General features: G+C 43.7%; 1 protein-coding gene across 3 annotated transcripts in view; it reads right to left on the bottom strand.

Annotated features, from left to right (window-relative positions):
- LOC124011125 (homeobox protein cut-like 1) overlaps positions 1–22,975 on the bottom strand; it is a 223,162-nt gene that overhangs the window by 85,385 nt on the left and 114,802 nt on the right. For all 3 annotated transcript variants that reach the window (XM_046324186.1, XM_046324202.1, XM_046324194.1), the window contains exons 5-8: positions 18,822–18,959; positions 17,266–17,407; positions 15,329–15,405; positions 13,350–13,416 (exon numbers count right to left, since the gene is read on the bottom strand). In XM_046324186.1, the coding sequence (XP_046180142.1) occupies positions 13,350–13,416; positions 15,329–15,405; positions 17,266–17,407; positions 18,822–18,959 (424 nt within the window). The remainder of the gene's footprint in view (positions 1–13,349; positions 13,417–15,328; positions 15,406–17,265; positions 17,408–18,821; positions 18,960–22,975) is intronic.

Raw genomic sequence — 22,975 nt, 5'->3', positions numbered from 1 at the left:
TGACATCCCTATCAGACCACAGCAAAATTACAATCCACTAGAACAGAACAATACTCAACCATGATGAGACATTGACGCCGAAGAAATTGCATGCTATTAAGAAATGCTATACAGTTGAAGTTGGAAGTTTACATACACTTAGGTTGGAGTCATTAAAACTCGTTTTTCAACCACTCCACAAATTTCTCGTTAACAAACTATAGTTTTGGCAAGTCACAAGTAATTTTTCCAACAATTGTTAACACAGATTATTTCACTTATAATTCAGTGTAAGTTGACTGTGCCTTTAAACAGCTTGGAAAATTCCAGAAAATGATGTCAAGGCTTTAGAAACTTCTGAATAGGCTAATTGACATCATTTGAGTCAATTGGAGGTGTACCTGTGGCTGTATTTCAAGGCCTACCTTCAAACTCAGTGCCTCTTTGCTTGACATCATGGGAAAATCAAAAGAAATCAGCCAAGACCTCAGAAAAATAATTGTAGACCTCCACAAGTCTGGTTCATCCTTGGGAGCAATTTCCAAACGCCTGAAGGTACCACGCTCATCTGTACAAACAATAAACTCCATGGGACCACACAGCCGCCATACCGCTCAGGAAGGAGACGCGTTCTGTCTCCTAGAGATGAAAGTACTTTGGTGCGAAAAGCGCAAATCAATCCCAGAACAACAGGAAAGGACCTTGGGAAGATGCTGGAGGAAACAGGTACAAAAGTAGCTATATCCACAGTAAAACGAGTCCTATATCGACATAACCTGAAAGGCCGCTCAGCAAGGAAGAAGATACTGCTCCAAAACCACCATAAAAAAAGACAAACTATGGTTTGCAACTACACACGGGGACAAAGATTGTACTTTTTGGAGAAATGTCCTAAATATAGAACTGTTTGGCCATAATGACCATCGTTATGTTTGGAGGAAAAAGGGGGAGGATTGCAAGCCGAAGAACACCATCCCAACCGTGAAGCACGGGGGTGGCAGCATCATGTTGTGTGGGTGCATTGATGCAGGAAGGACTTCTGCACTTCACAAAATATATGGCATCATGAGGTAGGAAAATTATGTGGATATATTGAAGCAACATCTCAAGACATCAGTCAGGAAGTTAAAGCTTGGTCGCAAATGGGTCTTCCAAATGGACAATGACCCCAAGCATACTTCCAAAGTTGTGGCAAAATTGCTTAAGGACAACAAAGTAAAGGTACTGGAGTGGTCACATCCCATAGGAAATTTGTGGGCAGAACTGAAAAAGCGTGTGCAAGCATGGAGGCCTACAAACCTGACTCAGTTACACCAGCTCTGTCAGGAGGAATGGGCCAAAATTCACCCAACTTATTGTGGAAGCCTACCCGAAAGGTTTGACCCAGGTTAAACAATTTAAAGGCAACGCTACCAAATACTAATGGAGTGTATGTAAACCTCAGACCCACTGGGAATGTGATGAAAGAAATAAAAGCTGAAATAAATCACTCTACTATTATTCTGACATTTCACATTCCTAAAATAAAGTGGTGATCCTAACTGACCTAAGGGTAATTTTTAACTCGGATTAAATGTCAGGAATTGTGAAAAACTGAGTTTAAATGTATTTGGCTAAGGTGTATGTAAACTTCCGACTTCAACTGTATATAGACATGGAATCACTGGTCACTTTAATAATGGAACACTAGTAACTTTAATAAATGTTTACATACTGCTTTACTCATTTAATTTGTATATTAGTGTATTCTATAATCTACTGTATTTTAGTCAGTGCCACTCCGACATTGTCAACCTAATTTTTTATATATTTCTTAATTCCATTATTTTACATTTAGATTTGTGTGTATTGTTGTGAATTGTTAGATATTACTGCACTGTTGGAGCTAGGAATGCAAGCATTTCATTACACCCGCAATAACATCTGCTAAATATGTGTATGTGACCAATACAATATGATTTGATTATACAATACATAGCCTACCACATATTAAAGATTTGAGATGTCTTTTTTTTCTTCAATATTGGTCTAGCCTATAATCCACAATTAAACACTATCAGAATTGCCCTTCAATTATAGGGAATTTGAATTTGATTATGAAGAGCATAGTAATATGTTTTTAAAATATATGTTCATTATTAATGACACATTACCTTTAGTTACAGAATATCTCATCACCTCCACTCTCTCCTTCATTCCTTTCTCCAGCGTGCAGAGAGGGGCTGTCAACAGTTGAATTAAATATGTTTCGATGTGAAAACATGTTAGGCTACTATCGATGTTCCTGAAGAGATTTCACTTGGTTTCCCAAATGAAGCACTGGATTGGTGTGGGAACAGGGTTGGAGAGCCCATGGCCTACAAAGTCGCGCAGCAAGAGACTGCAAATCAAATCAAATTTTATTTGTCACATACACATGGTTAGCAGATGTTAATGCGAGTGTAGCGAAATGCTTGTGCTTCTAGTTCCGACAATGCAGTGATAACCAACAAGTAATCTAATTAACAATTCCAAAACTACTGTCTTATACACAGTGTAAGGGGATAAAGAATATGTACATAAGGATATATGAATGAGTGATGGTACAGGGCAGCATACAGTAGATGGTATCGAGTACAGTATATACATATGAGATGAGTATGTAGACAAAGTAAACAAAGTGGCATAGTTAAAGTGGCTAGTGATACATGTATTACATAAGGATGCAGTCGATGATATAGAGTACAGTATATATGTATGCATATGAGATGAATAATGTAGGGTAAGTAACATTATATAAGGTAGCGTTGTTTAAAGTGGCTAGTGATATATTTACATCATTTCCCATCAATTCCCATTATTAAAGTGGCTGGAGTTGGGTCAGTGTCAATGACAGTGTGTTGGCAGCAGCCACTCAATGTTAGTGGTGGCTGTTTAACAGTTTGATGGCCTTGAGATAGAAGCTGTTTTTCAGTCTCTCGGTCCCAGCTTTGATGCACCTGTACTGACCTCGCCTTCTGGATGATAGCGGGGTGAACAGGCAGTGGCTCGGGTGGTTGATGTCCTTGATGATCTTTATGGCCTTCCTGTAACATCGGGTGGTGTAGGTGTCCTGGAGGGCAGGTAGTTTGCCCCCGGTGATGCGTTGTGCAGACCTCACCTACCCTCTGGAGAGCCTTACGGTTGTGGGCGGAGCAGTTGCCGTACCAGACGGTGATACAGCCCGCCAGGATGCTCTCGATTGTGCATCTGTAGAAGTTTGTGAGTGCTTTTGGTGACAAGCCAAATTTCTTCAGCCTCCTGAGGTTGAAGAGGCGCTGCTGCGCCTTCTTCACAACGCTGTCAGTGTGAGTGGACCAATTCAGTTTGTCTGTGATGTGTATGCCGAGGAACTTAAAACTTGCTACCCTCTCCACTACTGTTCCTTCGATGTGGATAGGGGGGTGTTCCCTCTGCTGTTTCCTGAAGTCCACAATCATCTCCTTAGTTTTGTTGACGTTGAGTGTGAGGTTATTTTCCTGACACCACACTCCGAGGGCCCTCATCTCCTCCCTGTAGGCCGTCTCGTCGTTGTTGGTAATCAAGCCTACCACCATAACTATGACACACTGGAAAGAATCAACCAAAAATGTAGCACATTTCAATGCTATCTGGCCCTAAAAAGAGAGTACACAGTGGCAGAATACCTGACCACTGTGACTGACCCAAAATTAAGAAACTCCTTGACTATGTACAGACTCAGTAAGCATTGCTATTGTGAAAGGTCACCATAGGCAAACCTGGCTCTCAATAGAAGACAGGATGTGCTCACTGCCCATAAAATGTGGTGGAAACAGTGCTGAACGTTCTAAACTCCTGCCAAATGTATGACCACATTAGTGACACACATTTCCCACAAATCACACAGATCCAAAGAATTTGAAAACAAATCAAACATTGATAAACACCTACAGTGGGGCAAAAAAGTATTTAGTCAGCCACCAATTGTGCAAGTTCTCCCACTTAAAAAGATGAGAGAGGCCTGTAATTTTCATCATAGGTACACTTCATCTATGACAGACAAAATTAGAAGAAAAAAAATCCATAAAATCACATTGTAGGATTTTTTATGAATTTATTTGCAAATTATGGTGGAAAATAAGTATTTGGTCGGATCCTGCAGTATTTTGGACTGTTTTTCCATGAACATCACAAGGTCACTGAACTGGGCCCTCAGGTGGCTTCTCTCTAAAATATCACATGCTGTAGACCTCCATTTTTCCTTTAGATTGTAGGGAAGTTTTGACATGATCAACTTTATGTTGGAGGGAAGATTAAGCTCTTCCATGTTCTGTAGGTCTTGCATAGCGTTACAGCAACCTCTAGATAGAGTGCATAGCCACCCAGTCCCTTTCCATTATCCAGTTTGATGTTTGTCCAGTTCCAAACCTTTTCCATGTAAGCAGTGGTGACTTTGATTTCATTGCCTATCCTGTGTGTATATGTATATGTGTGTGTGTGTATATATATACTGCTCAAAAAATAAAGGGAACACTTAAACAACACAATGGAACTCCAAGTCAATCACACTTCTGTGAAATCATACTATCCACTTAGGAAGCAACACTGATTGACAATAAATGGAGGAGGAGGAGGCCGTACGAGGGCAACAACCCAGCAGCAGGACCGCTACCTCCGCCTTTGTGCAAGGAGGAGCACTGCCAGAGCCCTGCAAAATGACCTCCAGCAAGCCACAAATGTGCATGTGTCTGCTCAAACGGTCAGAAACAGACTCCATGAAGGTGGTATGAGTGCCCGACGTCCACAGGTGGGAGTTGTACTTACAGCCCAACTCCGTGCAGGACGTTTGGCATTTGCCAGAGAACACCAAGTGTCATTTTGTTGTCAGCACATTCAACTATGTAAAGAAAAAAGTATTTAATAAGAATATTTCATTCATTCAGATCTAGGATGTGTTATTTTAGTGTTCCCTTAATTTTTTTGAACAGTGTATATTATATATATATATATATATATATATATGAATGAATATTTGAATATATACTGTATACATATAGATAGTTGGTGAGTAAACAGGCTACCCAGAGGTAGTGGGTACCTGCAGTATACAAGAGCTCTGGGCAAGGAAGCTTGCTATCTGGAGCATGCTAACAGGGGTCCCATCACTCCGATTGTTTTCACGCAAATACTTTTATGCTAAGCTTTAGATGAGAAAACAAAGCTAAATATTTATATGTATATTTTATATTATACTTTCTCCAACTTCACCTAGGACCGAGATACTAAGCTTTATGGGTGAATGTGTGCTGTCTCATAGAATATGAGATGGAGAAAAAAGGCTAAAAAGGAGGATAGTGCATTTATTGAGAGGAATAAGAGAAAAAATAGATACTGAAGAAGTGTCGTGAGGGAAGAGAGGAGGATGGCCCTGCCAGAGAGAGAGGAAGTTAGGGAGGAGGGAGGATGGCCCTGCCAGAGAGAGAGGAAGTGAGGGAGGAGGGGAGGATGGCCCTGCCAGAGAGAGGAAGTGAGGGAGGAGAGGAGGATGGCCCTGCCAGAGAGAGAGGAAGTGAGGGAGGAGGGGAGGATGGCCCTGCCAGAGAGAGAGGAAGTGAGGGAGGAGGGGAGGATGGCCCTGCCAGAGAGAGGAAGTGAGGGAGGAGGGGAGGATGGCCCTGCCAGAGAGAGGAAGTGAGGGAGGAGGGGAGGATGGCCCTGCCAGAGAGAGAGGAAGTGAGGGAGGAGAGGAGGATGGCCCTGCCAGAGAGAGGAAGTGAGGGAGGAGGGGAGGATGGCCCTGCCAGAGAGAGGAAGTGAGGGAGGAGGGGAGGATGGCCCTGCCAGAGAGAGGAAGTGAGGGAGGAGGGGAGGATGGCCCTGCCAGAGAGGAAGTTAGGGAGGAGGGGATGATGGCCCTGCCAGAGAGGAAGTTAGGGAGGAGGTGAGGATGGCCCTACCAGAGAGGAAGTTAGAGAGGAGGGGAGGATGGCCCTGCCATACAGGAAGTGTGGGAGGGAGATTGGCCCTGCAAGAGAGGTAGGATGAAGAGAGGCATGTTGTTGGGAAAAGACCCTGTCGAAAGATTGGGAAAAGACCCGGTCTTTTCAGAGTGCTGTCTGGGACTGTGGCAGTGGGGTACTGTTTTCCAGGGCGCGCTCGAAGTGGGGGAATGTTTTCCAGGGTGCGCTCTCAGCTCCAATGTAATTAGCCCTCAGAGACTGAACAAGGAGCCATTGATAAGGTACAAGGCCTTCTGTCTGAGCACTGAGACATAGTGTGTGTGTACACTCAATGTGGGTGATCTGTCTGTGCTGCTGTAGGAAGTGTGATTGTGTGTGTATGTAGGAATTCTGTCAATGTGAAGTTAGTGTGTGTGTGTGCGCATCAGCCTCCCAGAGTGTATAATAATGAGGGGGATCTCCACAGAGCTTCAGTAAACCGTTTCCATCCCTCCCTTTTCCCCTCCCTCTCCTTCTTTCTCTCTACGGGGCCCTCCATCCCACTCGCTCTCTTCTCTGCCTCCATCAATGACTGAAAGACTATTAACAGAAATATTTTCCCCCCCAATGTGATTAGTGCTACATTATAATTAGATGGATACTTAAGCCTTGTACTAAATTGCTAAACCCTTGTTTGGGGCAGGTGGGTGGGGCCTATAATGCTTGTTTGTGTTTAAATCCTACATTTTCAAACATTATGCTGCCAATATTTGTACATTTGTTGACCCTACATCTGTCTTGGAAGTCAATATGTTAGGTCAGATGTTATATCCGGTTAGTTATGCTAATCAACCTGGATAAATACTGGTTAGATTAACAAATAATGATGACGTCAGTTACAGAGTTAGCCCAGTCTTGACAGTGTGTGTGTGTGTGTGTGTGTGTGTGTGTGTGTGTGTGTGTGTGTGTGTGTGTGTGTGTGTGTGTGTGTGTGTGTGTGTGTGTGTGTGTGTGTGTGTGTGTGTGTGTGTGTGTGTGTGTGTGTGTGTGTGTGTGTGTGTGTGTTGCCAGATAAATGGTCTCTACCTCAGAGAATGTAATTCCCCCCATGTCAATCACAACGTCCTGTTTGTGAAATGACTTCATTGCAGTCACTCAGTCAGATTGACACGCACAAAATAGAGCTTTGTGTTTCAAAAAACGAACAGAAAGTCCCCTCTGCACTTTCAAGCCACAGAATTTCATTAAGTAATTTGAGAAGACATATTGAGAGTTACATTCAACTGTTATAAGTTATACAGTGCCTTCAGAAAGTATTCACACCCTTCAAACTTTTCCACATTTTGTTGTGTAACAAAGTGGGATCAAAATGGATCTACGCAAAAAAAAAGTGGAACATTTTTTATTAATAACTAAATAAAGCACTAATTTATCTTGATTGGATAAGTATTCAATTCCCTGAGTCAATACTTGTTAGAATCACCTTTACAATCAGTCTTTCTGGGTAAGTCCCTAAGAGCTTTGCTCGCCTGGATTGTACAATATTCGCACATTATTTATTTTTTCATTCTTCAAGCTCTGTCAAGTTGGTTGTTGATCATCGCTAGACAACCATTTTCAAGTCTTACCATAGATTTTTAAGCCGATTTAAGTCCAAACTGAAACTAAGCCACTCAGGAACATTCAATGTTGTCTTGGTAAGCAACAGTGTATATTTGGCCTTGTGTTTTAGGTTGTGTCCTGCTGAAAGGTGAATTTGTCTCCCAGTGTCTGTTGCAGACTGAACAGCAGACTAGCAGACTGAACCAAGTTTTCCTCTAGGATTTTGCCTGTGCTTGGCCCTATTCCGTTAATTTTATCAGAAAAAAACTCCCTAGTCTTTGCCGATGACTAGCATAACAACCGTACTATGATGCAGCCACCCCCATGCTTGAAAATATGAAGTGGGTCTCAGTGATGTGTTGTGTTGGATTTGCCCCAAACATAATGATTTGTATTCAGGACAAAGTTAATTTCTTTGCCACATTGTTTGCAGTTTTAATTGAATGCCTTGCAAACAGAATGCATGTTTGTATTATGTACAGGCTTCCTTCTTTTCACTCTGTCAAATAGGTTAGTATTGTGGAGTAACTACAATGTTGTTGATCCATCCTCAGTTTTCTATTACAGCTATTAAACACTGTAATTGTTTTAAAGTCACCATTGGCCTCATGGTGAAATTCTTGAGTGGTTTCCTTCCTGTCCGGCAACTAAGTAGGAAGGACGACTGTATCTTCGTGGTGACTGGGTGTATTGATACACCATCCAAAGTGTTATTACAGATCATTGTATGTGTGGAGTACAGAGATGAGGTACTCATTCAAAAATCATGTTAAACGCTAATATTGCACACAGAGTCCATGTAACTTATTATGTGACTTGTTAAGCACATTTTTACTCCTGAAATTATTTAGGCTTGCCATAATAAAGTGGTTGAATATTTATTAGATTTTCATTTTTAATTATACCGAACAAAAATAAACGCAACATGTAAAGTGATGGTTCCATGTTCCATGAGCTGAAATAAAATATCCCAGAAATGTTTCTATACACAAAACACTTATTTCTCAAAAATGTTGCACACAAATTTGCTTACACCCAGTTAGTGAGCAGTTTCCTTTGCCAAGATCCATCTACCTAACAGGTGTTGCATATCAAGATCTGATTAAACAGCACGATCATTACACAGGTGCAACTTGTGCTGGGGGACAATAAAAAGCCACACTAAAATGTGCAGTTTTATCACACAACACAATGCCACAGATGTTGAGGGAGCATGCAATTGGTCACCAGAGCTGTTGCCAGAGTATTGAATGTTCATTTCTCTATCATAAGCCGCCTCCGTAATTTTAGAGAATTTGGCAGTATGTCCAACCTGCCTCACAACCACAGAGCACGCGTAACCGCGCTAGCCCATATCCGGCTTCTCCACCTGCAGGATCTTCTGGGACCAGCCACCTGGACAGCTGATGAAAATTAGTAATATTTCTGTCTGTAATAAAGTACTTTTGTGGGGAAAAACTCATTCTGATTGGCTGGGCCCCACCCAGGCATGTGAAATCCATAGATTAGGGCCTAATGAATTTATTTCAATTGGCTGATTTCCTAATATGAACTGTAACTCAGTAAAAATATTGAAATTGTTGCATGTTGTGTTGATATTATTGTTTAGTATAATTTGTAAAAATGTTGAATAACATAATTCCACTGACATTATGGGGCATTGTGTGCAAGCTAATGACAAAAAAAATCTAAACATAATCAATTTAAAAATCAGGCTGTAACACAAAATGTGGAAAAAGTTCAGGGGTGGGAATACTTTCTGAAGGCACATAATGCTCAATCAAGTACACCACAATAACAACGCCAACGGAACTCTACCAGGATTAGGGAGGGACAGAAAAACACTAGACACCAAGGCCCAGTTGCCCCCAAATTGAAGCATTGGTTTTTGAAGGGTCGTTAGAGATGAGGAACCATAGAAGACTAAACAACCATCTTATACACTACAGACCTCATTGTACAGACCATAGTTTACATTACAAGACTACAGACCAACATGAGACTACCCAGAACACTGCCTAGATTCTAGACCACATGAGATGTCACTGTAACAAACAATAGGGAACTCCAGCTTGAGCCCTGTCCAGCGTCTAGGTAAAATGCCAACGTCTGCCAGGCATATCTACACAGAGACAATCTGCCCAGACCGGCAGAGCTGTCACAGAGTGCCACTCTAAACACTGACTCCAGACCAGTAGCCAGAGAGGATTTAATGGCGTGTAGGACAACAATACGATTTAATTGCCACTTCAGGACAACAATACGGTGGCCCAGATTAGGCTACATGGTAAAATAAAGAGGGGCCGGCCAATGAGACAGACAGAGAGAAAGACACACAGAGAGAATGAGAAAGAGAGGGCTTTCTGCAGCTCAGAGAGAAGACACAGTCGTGTGTGCGTGTGAGATAGGGAGAGAGAGCAACAGACAAGAGGATAAAAAGAGAGCAAGAGCACTAGCTGCAGCAATAATCTGTCACTCAAATGTGGAGTGTGAGAGAAGGGAAACTTGTTCTGTTACTCTGAAACAAAGGAGCGCTGGTGTTTAGTTTTAAGAGGAGACAGGGTTCACTAGTTCTGAGAGACAATCAGGGTGACACACACTTACCCTGACAGCACAGTCTGCCAGACAGAAAGCGCTGCACTCTAGGATCACATTCTTGGTATGCAAAGCATGCCAAATACACACACAGTCACACACATAGATATACAGACAGAAACAAAGACACAGACAAACCCATTCTGTGACCCAAGGACTCGAGCAAGCACAACCATACATACCGTACACCTCTTTCCCTGAGTGCTGTGTCTCTCTTTACTGACTAAAATCACAGGGCCTCATCCAGTCCCTACACCACAGGGAGGCCTCACAAGGCTATGGGTGTGTGAGATAATGTGGGTGTGTGACTGACACCGCAGCCCTGGCCAATAACATGGGGACTTGGATCATTTCAAACGCGACCCGGGTATGAGTATGTGAGTCTGCGTAGATGGCCTGGCAGTGGCAACAGCAGCTTTCTTTCTTTTAGTACTGCTTTAATTAAGAAACTCACAGGAGCCTAGCTGGGTGGCATACAAAAGTGGTGTACAGTATGTGTGTGTGTGTGGCCGGGAGCAGCAACAGGCAGCATTACACTGTGATGGGCCGACACACAAATGACCGCCTGCGTACTGCCTGACCCGAGACCACAGGCCGTGCCACAGATATAACACAGTCAGAGAGTGAGAATTACCCCTCTGACATGTTTGTTTGTACTGTACACTGTATGGGCATAGGCTAATCGCCATGGAGACACATACAGTAGCTATGAAGATATGCGTTCCGTGAACACACACTCACACCGTGGTACATAGAGTACACCTTGTACATACAGTACCAGTTAAAAGTTTGGACATACCTACTCATTCAAGAGTTTCTTTATTTTTACTATTTTCTGCATTGTAGAATAATAGTGAAGACATCAAAACTAAGAAATAACTCATATGGAATCATGTATTATCCAAGTTTTATTTTAGATTCTTCAAAGTACCCACCCTTTGCCTTGATGGCAGCTTTTCCAACAGTCTTGAAGGAGTTCCCACATATGCGGAGCACTTGTTGGCTGCTTTTCCTTCACTCTGCGGTCCAACTCATCCCAAACCTTTTCTATTGGGTTGAGGTCAGTGATTGTGGAGGCCAGGTCATCTAATGCAGAACTCCATCACTCTTCATCTTGGTCAAATAGCCCTTACACAGCCTGGAGGTGTGTTGGGTCATTGTCCTGTTGAAAAACAGATTATAGTCCCACTAAGCGCAAACCAGATGGGAGGTCGACTCGCTGCAGAATGCTGTGGTAGCCATGCTGGTTAAGTGTGCCTTGATAAATTTGGACTTATCAGACCAAAGTACAGATTTCCACCAGTCTAATATCCATTGCTCGTGTTTCTTGGCCCAAGCAAGTCTCTTCTTCTTATTGGTGTCTTTTAGTAGTGGTTTCTTTGCAACAATTTGACCATGAAGGCCTGATTCCCACAGTCTCCTCTGAACAGTTGATGTTGAGATGGGTCTGTTACTTGAACTCTGTGAAGCATTTATTTGGGCTGAAATTTCTGAGGCTGGTAACTGTAATGAACTTATCCTTATGAACTCTGGGTCTTCCTTTCCTGTGATGGTCCTCATGACAGCCAGGTAACTCTAATGAACTTATCCTCTGCAGCAGAGGTAACTCTAATGAACTTATCCTCTGAAGCAGAGGGAACTCTAATGAACTTATCCTCTGAAGCAGAGGGAACTCTAATGAACTTATCCTCTGAAGCAGAGGGAACTCTAATGAACTTATCCTCTGAAGCAGAGGGAACTCTAATGAACGTATCCTCTGAAGCAGAGGGAACTCTAATGAACGTATCCTCTGAAGCAGAGGGAACTCTAATGAACTTATCCTCTGAAGCAGAGGGAACTCTAATGAACTTATCCTCTGAAGCAGAGGGAACTCTAATGAACGTATCCTCTGAAGCAGAGGGAACTCTAATGAACTTATCCTCTGAAGCAGAGGGAACTCTAATGAACTTATCCTCTGAAGCAGAGGGAACTCTAATGAACTTATCCTCTGAAGCAGAGGGAACTTATCCTCCGAAGCAGAGGAAACTCTAATGAACTTATCCTCCGAAGCAGAGGAAACTCTAATGAACTTATCCTCCGAAGCAGAGGAAACTCTAATGAACTTATCCTCTGAAGCAGAGGAAACTCTAATGAACTTATCCTCTGAAGCAGAGGAAACTCTGGGTCTTCCTTTCCTCTGGCGGTTCTCATGAGATTCAGCTTCATCATAGCGCTTGATGGTTTTTGAAACCGCACTTGAAGAAACATTCTTCTAGGGCTATCTTCTGTATACCACCCCTACCTTGTCACAACACAACTGATTGTCTCAAACGCATTAAGGAAATACATTCCACAAATTAACTTTTGACAAGGCACACCTGTGACTACCTCAAGAAGCGTGTTGAGATAATGCCAAGAGTGTGAAAGGCTGTCATCAAGGCAAAGGTTGGCTACTTTAACACTTTTATGGTTACTACATGATTCCATATGTGTCATTTCATAGTTTTGATGTCTTCACTATTATTCTACAATGTAGAAAATAGTAAACATAAAGAAAAACCCTTGAATGAGTAAGTGTGTCCAAACTTTTGACTGGTACTGTACATACACCCACAGTGTATGTAGTAGACACACACACAAACAACCTTGCAACGAACCATGTTCTACCTATCCCAGACTACTCCATGCTCCACCTCACAACAACAATCCTTCTAACACATTCAGGTTGAACAGAGCTGAAAAGCCTCCAAGTCACTCATAAATACTTTGATATGAATCATGAAGCCACACAATGATTAATGCTCGGGTACTACTTTGTACTCGGCATCGTTATGGTGAGCAATTATAGACATTGTATTCCATTCATTTCAAGTCAGGCAGGGCTGGATGGCTTACAGTACACATATCTAGGATCAGATGAGAGAATATGATTGAGTATGAAGGGGTAATGTGATATATGATTATAGAATGAGGTGGGTTATTACAGGAGATCAGATTTTCCATAGATTCAGGTGCAATTACGGCAGATGGCAACCACAGGGGTTTTATCTCCTAATCAAAGGCGCACAGCAACCAAGACGCCTCTGGGGATTTCTTGAGTGTGTGTGTGTGTGTGTGTGTGTGTGTGTGTGTGTGTGTGTGTGTGTGTGTGTGTGTGTGTGTGTGTGTGTGTGTGTGTGTGTGTGTGTGTGTGTGTGTGTGTGTGTGTGTGTGTGTGTGTGTGTGTGTGTGTGTAGCACACAAGCAAAAGTGTGAAGCAAAGAAACTGGGACCTACTTTGCTGTTGACTCTTCGTCATACTTGCTCTTCAGTTCCAAAAGCTCTGCCTGAGTTGCTTCAAGTGCTGAAAAAACAAATCAAGCATTTTGAATGGAGACCAGCGGTGGTTGGATGGAAGAAGTACAACTGCTAGGCCCTAACATACTGCCCTCTATAGATTCCTGTAAGGACTGACTAAGGCCTTTCTGCAATTACATGAGGTGAGGCTTCTAGAAAAGCCCCATCTTAGGTTTCACAACCGAAGACAACTTTGGTAACTTTAATTTACAGTCCTATTACAGCTGCTATTTTCAAATAAATGACATGCTAGCAGTTGATACTTTTCTGGTAGACCTACTCCTTCTATAATACCCAATAAAACAATAAAAACTGTTTCAAATGGTATATATTATTAGGCAATAATAACTTAACTAAGCTGGTGGGTAAAAAATGGACCATCTACTGCCTGGTTGCCCAACCTGGCCACCAATTTCACCAATTGGTGATAAAGTTATATGTTAAGCATAAAGATATTATCTTGTAACCTCATAATGAAGCAGGTACTAGAGTGAGTGGCTGGGCCTGAATCATACTAGAGTGAGTGGCTGGGCCTGAATCATACTAGAGTGAGTGGCTGGGCCTGAATCATACTAGAGTGAGTGGCTGGGCCTGAATCTTAATTGGAAAAATAAAATATTATTTTTTCAAATTCATAACATAGTTTACTGGTGCACAAAATGAAGTGGCTTCACACAAAAACAAAAACATAATAATGAATATTTGCCAAATCATGACTAGAGTGAGTGGCTGGGCCTGAATCATACTAGAGTGAGTGGCTGGGCCTGAATCATACTAGAGTGAGTGGCTGGGCCCGAATCATACTAGAGTGAGTGGCTGGGCCTGAATCATACTAGAGTGAGTGGCTGGGCCCGAATCATACTAGAGTGAGTGGCTGGGCCTGAATCATACTAGAGTGAGTGGCTGGGACTCCGAATCATACTAGAGTGAGTGGCTGGGCCTGAATCATACTAGAGTAAGTGGCTGGGCCGATGATGTTGAATCATACTAGAGTGAGTGGCTGGGCCAGAATCATACTAGAGTGAGTGGCTGGGCCTGAATCATACTAGAGTGAGTGGCTGGGCCAGAATCATACTAGAGTGAGTGGCTGGGCCCGAATCATACTAGAGTGAGTGGCTGGGCCTGAATCATACTAGAGTGAGTGGCTGGGCCTGAATCATACTAGAGTGAGTGGCTGGGCCTGAATCATACTAGAGTGAGTGGCTGGGCCTGAATCATACTAGAGTGAGTGGCTGGGCCCGAATCATACTAGAGTGGGTGGCTGGGCCCGAATCATACTAGAGTGAGTGGCTGGGCCTGAATCATACTAGAGTGAGTGGCTGGGCCCGAATCATACTAGAGTGAGTGGATGGGCCCGAATCATACTAGAGTGAGTGGCTGGGCCAGAATCATACTAGAGTGAGTGGCTGGGCCTGAATCATACTAGAGTGAGTGGCTGGGCCTGAATCATACTAGAGTGAGTGGCTGGGCCTGAATCATACTAGAGTGAGTGGCTGGGCCTGACTCATACTAGAGTGAGTGGCTGGGCCTGAATCATACTAGAGGTAGTGGCTGGGTCTGGACTCTGGAGCTGATGTGCTGTGACAGCGGACTGTCAGTTCTACAGCAGCAAGCAGGCTGCATGGGGCTGGGACAGTGTTGACAGGCCTAGATTTGTCACTCACTGGGCAGCCGCCAGCCAGCCAGAAAGAGAGAGAAAGAGAGAGAGAGACAGAGGAATCCAACATCTGACACTGACTTCTGGGTCTACATAAAGACATACTGCCAGCAGAGGAGTGTGTTGACACCAAGCTAGCCTTAGCTTACTGTGTGACGTTGGGGGATTTATGCAAAGGTTTGTTAAAGTATACCTATGAAACTCAAGTTAGGGTTGGGGCTGTGGGACTATAACTGGGTGTAGAAGGTGAGCTACTGATTACCTGTCTGTAGGGACTGGGCCTTACGGTTTGCCTCCTCCAGCTTTGACACCACAGACTCCTGGTCCTCCTGTTGTTGACTGTGTGGACAGAGGGACAGATACAAGTTAGCTTAGCATCACCTCAGTAAGAAACAACATTGTATCTAATGAGCATTTCAAGAGGCTAATGTTGCATCACAGGGGTCAAGTTTGCCTGCTAGCATCACCACAAAACAGAGCGAACAGGTTAAAAAGTATCAACTTTAAAGATAAAAAAGGCTTATAGCATCAAGAGGATTACAGGTAAGCTAAGAGATTTATCATCACTCAACGTGAAGGGACCAATTCAGCCTATTAGCACTTTAGAAAAAATAAGACAGGTTACCATAGCACCCGCTCAAATGAACAAGCACTCGCTCTGATTCCAGTTAAAGTGGTACACTGCAAGTGGAGAGGACATTTAAGTTTTTTTTTTGCCAACAGCGGCTAGGCTGTTCTGCTCTGTCATGTCTGTTAGTATCATCAATACTGAAACACCTGGGCCAACCATCATGCCACCAGCCCTCCTGCACTGGCAGACGACTCATCAATTTACCGCAGCGCTAAAGAGGAGGGGAACATGCAAAACCCTTAAGAATTAATGTCAACTCCTGACTGGCTAGATATTACTGAGGACGAGATGAGAGGGGACGAGATGAGAAGGGTTGAGAGCCCATTTCTCCTTGGGAGTTGGTTCATTACAAGGACAAACTGTCAGTTTCCAAAGGGAAAAGCTATAAAGGTTGGGAGTAGTTAGTTGTCAATGATATCACTGTTTATAGTATGTATGGGTAGTTGCCAGATTTGGAAATTATAATGAAGACATAAGGTTTTACAATCTGGGCTATCTATTTTCTGTCTGTATTTTGGTTTCATAGAGTCTGAGATATAATAATAATAATAATAAAAAGGTAAAAAGGCTGTCTCCACAACACCAAGAATCACCATTCTCAGCAGAAAACAAGGAAGTGCCTCAGCCAAAGCAAGGGAGACTAACCTCACTGACACATTGGTTCTGACTGCCCGGCAGTTCTTGCCTCTGTGGATGACTGCACCCCTGTTGTGCCTCTACTCATCCCCATGTCACTGTACTGTACCTCTGCTCTCTCCCTCCCCTCCCTCTCTTTCCTCCCAGGTGCTATTTTTGGGTGACTAGGAAACATGAACATAATTCAAGGTAGCAGAATGGGGTCTATGGTGGTGCCTTTGTAACAAGGGTGAGAGCAGTGACAATAGGTTAAAATGGGGCCTTATTGTTGCCCTCTGACATAACAGATAACAGAGCCGAACTGTGTCCCTGTCCGGTGAGTGACAGTCTGGCAGCAGTGATGATCAGGAGGCTCAGTGCGGTATTACCATCCATACGGGGGGGGGGGGGGGGGGGGGGGGGTTAGGAGTAAACAAACAGCAGCGAATTAAAAGGTATTACAGTGCAATGGGATTACAGTTAGGGTGGGTTGGTCCCAATAAAAGCCTTGTGTAACGGCCGCATATGGACAAACTGATGGGATCATATAACAGTGTGTGACACTATTAGGGTATAGTGTTCCAGTTCAAATTGAGATATCGCCCATGATTAGGAGCAAGTTCAATAGGAATATGGTGGGTTAAAACAATGCAAAAAACGAACGAGTGCCGGTTATCTCCCGTTCCTGATTCAATATTTGCTCAGCTCAAGTGCTGAGTGAAAGTGTAAATGACAACGTGATAAGGAGTCCGTTTCAGTGCCCTTCACACCAACCCTGATGCATCTGATAAACTACCGCCAATCCTCACTGGAAGGTTAACTAAACTTGGTCACCCACTAATCTACAATACAAACATGTATGAAACTAACCATCGTTCAGTCTGGGCCTAATCTTTGCTCATACTCAGACACTAGCTGCAGCCAGTAGTCGCTGCCCGTCCTTACTAACTTACCTCTCCTCCTCTGCATGGTCGTTATGAAGCTGCCCCTCCTCCTCTCTCTCTCTCCTCTCCTCCTGGCCCAGCTCCTTGGCCTGTTTCTTCAGGGTCTCTTCATACTCCTCTATCTTCTCCTTAAGTGCTTTAATTGTGACCTCTGTGAGAAAGAGAGAGAGAAAGCAAGAGGTAGATATACAGAGGGAGAGAGATACACAGCGAGAGAGACATTAGAGGGAGGGCAGGAGAGAGAAAACACAAAAGTCAGTAAGTGATACGATAACAGGAAAGAAAAACCAGAGTACCAACATGATATTAGGTACCACATAAGGATCCTGCACATCATCCTTCTAAGTCTGGATTGTAAGTTACACTGACAGAGGGATTCTCCAAGTAAGATGGAGTAGGAGGAACAGGGCTCCACTCCACTGTGTGCATTGGCACAGCCCACTTGTATTACTGACTGAGAGCTCTCAGGTTTCCCCCACTTCTTACTTGTCTTGTTCTTTTTTTTCTCTCACTCACTCACTGATGCCCTCGCTCTCTCCTCCTCCTCTGCGGTGATTTAAACTCCAACATTTCAGCCCTGACACATAATCAATGGCGATGAGTCCCCTCTGAGCCCTTTTCCCGCTTAACTATTCAATTGAACTTTAAACATTTAGGTTGCAGGGGATCAATGGCCTTGGCTGGCCGGGATGAGAGAGAGAGAGAGGAAGGAAAGGAGAAGGAGGAGGAGAGAGAATGAGAGAGAGGGGGATTCTCCTCTCCTCCGTCGCTGAGGTAGAAGATCTGCAGCTTAGCCGGGGCACGGTGGGGAGGGGGAGGGGAGAAAGAGAGGAAAAATCAATGGCAAAATAAAATATTGCCGCTATTGAGCTGGGTCAATTAGCTCTTGTTGGGAGGGGAATTCCAAAGACAGAGAGGGCAGGCCCCCCTACCCTCCTCCTCCCTCTATCCCCTCTTCTCCTCCCCTTTTTCCCCTGCCTTTCTGAAAAGAGAAAAAGCAGTGAAGGCTTTAGAGGCCTATACAATGGGATTCATCTGAAAATACTGCCCAGGGGATACTTTCTCATAAAGATGGCTATGGAGGAGGAGAGCCTTTATTAAAAAATGATCTATATTTCGGGGTTATGGAATGACTTTGGGCTGACTCCGCTGCTCCACTAATTTGATGTTAGATGTTAGCTATTTTACAGCGTTTGATGTAACTCCACGGACATCGGCTCTTGAAACGGTATCCACATGACAGATGAAATCTTCTTACAACTGCTAACATTGCACATATACTTTTACTATACTTTCAACCAGACCGTTCTGGAGTTTCATTTAAAGACGGCTAAGCATTGATGAATCTCTCAATGGGAGTCTTAGCCTAGCTCTCTGTGGTGGTGTAGTGGAAGCGTTTCAGTGGATGAGGTTGTCTGGGACCTGAACACTTGTGTTAGCACCCTGAGCTAATACCTAGGGCTTTAGCTCAGCAAGCCAACAATTTATTGTGGACTATGGGTTCAAACTGGGTAGATTACACTGGTCCAGGATAGGTTCAGAAAGAGCATGTGTCTCAGCCTCACCGTGGTTCTTGACCTCAGCGATCTCCTGGGTGTAGCCCTCCAGCGTCTCGCGGAGCTTCTGGTTCTCCGTTTCGATGTCGTGCATCCTCTGGACCTTCAGCTGTAGCTGCTGGGCAGCCTCCAGGGCCGACACAGGGTCTGATAGGAGGGGACAAGGAAAGGGCACTACTTGTTACTAATCACCAGACATCACTAATTACTATAGACTAATTACTTATCACAGATTTTTTTTCTGCACATATATACAGTGGGGCAAAAAACTAGTTAGTCAGCCACCAATTGTGCAAGTTCTCCCACTTAAAAAGCTGAGAGGCCTGTAATTTTCATCATAGGTACACTTAAACTATGACAGACATAATGAGGGAAAACAAATCCAGACAATCACATTGTAGGATTTTTAATGAATTTATTTGCAAATGGTGGAAAATAAAGTATTTGGTCAATAACAAAAGTTTCTCAATACTTTGTTTTATACCCTTTGTTGGCAATGACAGAGGTCAAATGTTTTCTGTAAGTCTTCACAAGGTTTTCACACACTGTTGCTGGTATTTTGGCCCATTCCTCCATGCGGATCTCCTCTAGAGCAGTGATGTTTTGGGGCTGTTGCTGGGCAACATGGACTTTTCAACTCCCTCCAAAAATGTTCTATGAGGTTGAGATCTGGAGACTGGCTAGGCCACTCCAGGACCTTGAAATGCTTCTTACGAAGCCACTTCTTCGTTGCCCGGGCGGTGTGTTCATGCTGAAAGACCCAGCCATCTTCAATGCCCTTGCTGATGGAAGGAGGTTTTCACTCAAAATCTCACGATACATGGCCCCATTCATTCTTTCCTTTACACAGATCAGTCGTCCTGGTCCCTTTGCAGAAAAACAGCCCCAAAGCATGATGTTTCTACCCCCATGCTTCACAGTAGGTATGGTGTTCTTTGGATGCAACTCAGCATTCTTTGTCCACCAAACACGACGAGTTGAGTTTTTACCAAAAAGTTCTATTTTGGTTTCATCTGACCATATGACATTCTCCCAATCTTCTTCTGGATCATCCAAATGCTCTCTAGCAAACTTCAGACGGGCCTGGACATGTACTGGCTTAAGCAGGGGGACACGTCTGGCACTGCAGGATTTGAGTCCCTGGCAGCATAGTGTGTTACTGATGGTAGGCTTTGTTGCTTTGTAACCCAGCTATATGCAGGTCATTCACTAGGTCCCCCCGTGTGGTTCTGGGATTTTTGCTCACCGTTCTTGTGATCATTTTGACCCCACGGGGTGAGATCTTGCGTGGAGCCCCAGATCGAGGGAGATTATCAGTGGTGTTGTATGTCTTCCATTTCCTAATAATTGCTTCCACAGTTGATTTCTTCAAAACCAAGCTGCTTACCTATTGCATATTCAGTCTTCCCAGCTCTTTGGTCTTGGCCATAGTGGAGTTCGGAGTGTGACTGTTTGAGGTTGTGCACAGGTGTCTTTTATACTGATAACAAGTTCAAACAGGTGCCATTAATACAGGTAATGAGTGGAGGACAGAGGAGCCTCTTAAAGAAGAAGTTACAAGTCTGTGAAAGCCAGAAATCTTGCTTGTTTGTAGGTGACCAAATACTTATTTTCCACCATAATTTGCAAAAAAATTCATTAAAAATCCTACAATGTGATTTTCTGGATTTTGTTTTCTCATTTTGTCTGTCATAGTTGAAGTGTACCCATTATGAAAAGTACAGGCCTCTCATCTTTTTAAGTGGGAGAACTTGCACAATTGGTGACTGACTAAATACTTTTTTGCCCCACTGTATTACCAAGCATGTCTAACATCAGAGCAGATCTTCAAAGTTCAACAGCTTGATGTGTATGTAGCTAGTAGTGTTACATGTTTTGAAGATCAGTTCACTGAGGAGATCACACCCATCCAGTCAGTCTCTAACCTCTACTCCATTCCAACATACTTCCATGCACTGCAACAGTAAGGTCTAGAGTGGGGTTTTGTGTCTCTGTGCCTGGTTGTGACTGAGTGGCCAGGGCAAGTCACGCGAGGCTGACTGATGACTTCTGTGTGTATGTGTGTGTCTGTGTTGGGTGCCAGAGCAGCAGAGCTATGTATAGCTGCCCCCATTCGCACAGAGCAAAGCTGGAGAGCTGAGACAGCGCTGCTGTTGCCACCACACACACAGCCCAGACAAAGGAGAGGAAGAGAGGAAAAGAGAGTAAGAGGGAGAGGAAAAGCAAAAGGGCATGAGAGAGAGAGAGAGAGAGAGAGAGAGGCAGGGACAATGAATGAGAGAGGAAAAGAGAGATAGGAAGAGGGGAGCTACCTAGGTTTCTCGACAATGATGATGACTCATGGGACAACAATACATTCCTGTAAACAGACTGTACAGTATCTATCCAATAGTAGTACAGCATAGACACAACCCACAGTGGTGAAAACTGTAGATGTATTGATGTACATATTGAATCATTTAATTAATCAAAAACAGTAAAACACATTGCGGATGACAGGAAAACGTCTATGACTGATTGTGGTCCTCTTTTGAGTCAAGGTCAGAGATTGTGATGATGGTAATGAGTAAGTGATGGATAGGGAGGGGTTGGGATGTGGAGACTGGCAGGGTGTTCTAACACCGAGTCCTCCCCACCCTCCAGGTTGGGCGCTGCCAGTCTTGCCAGCCCTGGCCTCATCAGTGCCCTGCATTGACACGGTCACTAATTGGCGTATGACTAATTATGCCCCAATTCCAGTTGATTTTCTTTAATGAGACAGCTGGGTTAATTATATAATCATATGATTACATTAGACCCCCTGGCCCCGAGAGAAAGAGAATAGGAGGAGGAAGCTAGGAGGAAGGGGGAGGAAGAGGAGGGATATGAAAAGTGATAGAGACTAGAGAGGGAAAGAAAGAGGGAGATAAAAAAAAGACGAAGAGGGCGAGGGTGAGTAGACTAAGTATACAAAACATTTGGAACACCTGCTGTTTCCGTGACAGTCTGACCAGGTGACTCCAGGTGAAAGCTGAATGGGTAAGACAAAATATTTAAGTGCCTTTGAACGGGATATGATGGTAGATGCGCACCGGTTTGTGTCAAGAACTGAAACGCTGCTGGTTTCCGTGTGTATCAAGAATGTTCCACCACGCAAAGGACATCCAGATAACTTCACACAACTGTGGAACACTTTCAACACCTTGTAGAGTTCATGTCCTGACAAATTGAGGCTGTTCCGAGGGCAAAGGGGGGTGCAACTCTATATTTGGAAGGTGTTCTTAATGTTTTGTACCGTCAGTGTACAAGCGTATGAGAGCATATTTAAGGCAGTCTGGAAACAGCAGAAGAGAGGGAGGGGGAAGAGGTCTGATCTTAGAGATGAAAGACATCCAGCGCCTCTATTCTCCTCTGTGTGCGGAGTACACACACACACACACACACACACACACACACACACACACACACACACACACACACACACACACACACACACACACACACACACACACACACACACACACACACACACACACACACACACACACACACACACACACACACACACACACACACACACACACACGTCCTTGGAGGGAGAAGCGATACATTCTCCAACACCAGACAAGCCATTGAGGACACAACAGCATTATCAAAGGCCCATTATGTCAACTTTGTTGTCCTGAGTTCTGACACCCTGCGTCATACACAGTGTAATGTAATATTCTGAAAGATCTAGCCTTGGACAGCCTGTTCCCATGTTACGTTTCTCATAAATCACTATTTGATTGTGAAACACATACACTCTCCTGCACTGACTCTAAACACACACACACTGAACTCTACCCAGACTCCACATACTGACACCCCGACACATACACACAACATGAGCACACATGTGTACTGACGCCACACACAACTGTCTATTACCTATCCTATTGCCTAGTCACTTCACACCTACCTATATGTACATACACTATCTACCTCAATTACCTCGTACCCCTGCACATTGACTCGCTGCTGATACTCCCTGTATATACACCCAGGTTATTTTTTACTCGTCATTGTTATTCGTTATTCAATGTGTACACTATTTCTATTTTTGATTTGCTTGTTTATCTTTAACTCTGTTGGAAAATCTCTTAAGTAAGCATTTCACTGTTACCTGCTGACAAATACCATTT

Source organism: Oncorhynchus gorbuscha, linkage group LG02 (genome assembly GCF_021184085.1).
Source record: "Oncorhynchus gorbuscha isolate QuinsamMale2020 ecotype Even-year linkage group LG02, OgorEven_v1.0, whole genome shotgun sequence".
Lineage (NCBI taxonomy): Eukaryota > Metazoa > Chordata > Actinopteri > Salmoniformes > Salmonidae > Oncorhynchus > Oncorhynchus gorbuscha.
Note: the sequence above shows the minus strand (reverse complement) of the source record. Positions and strands in the feature narration are given on the sequence as shown.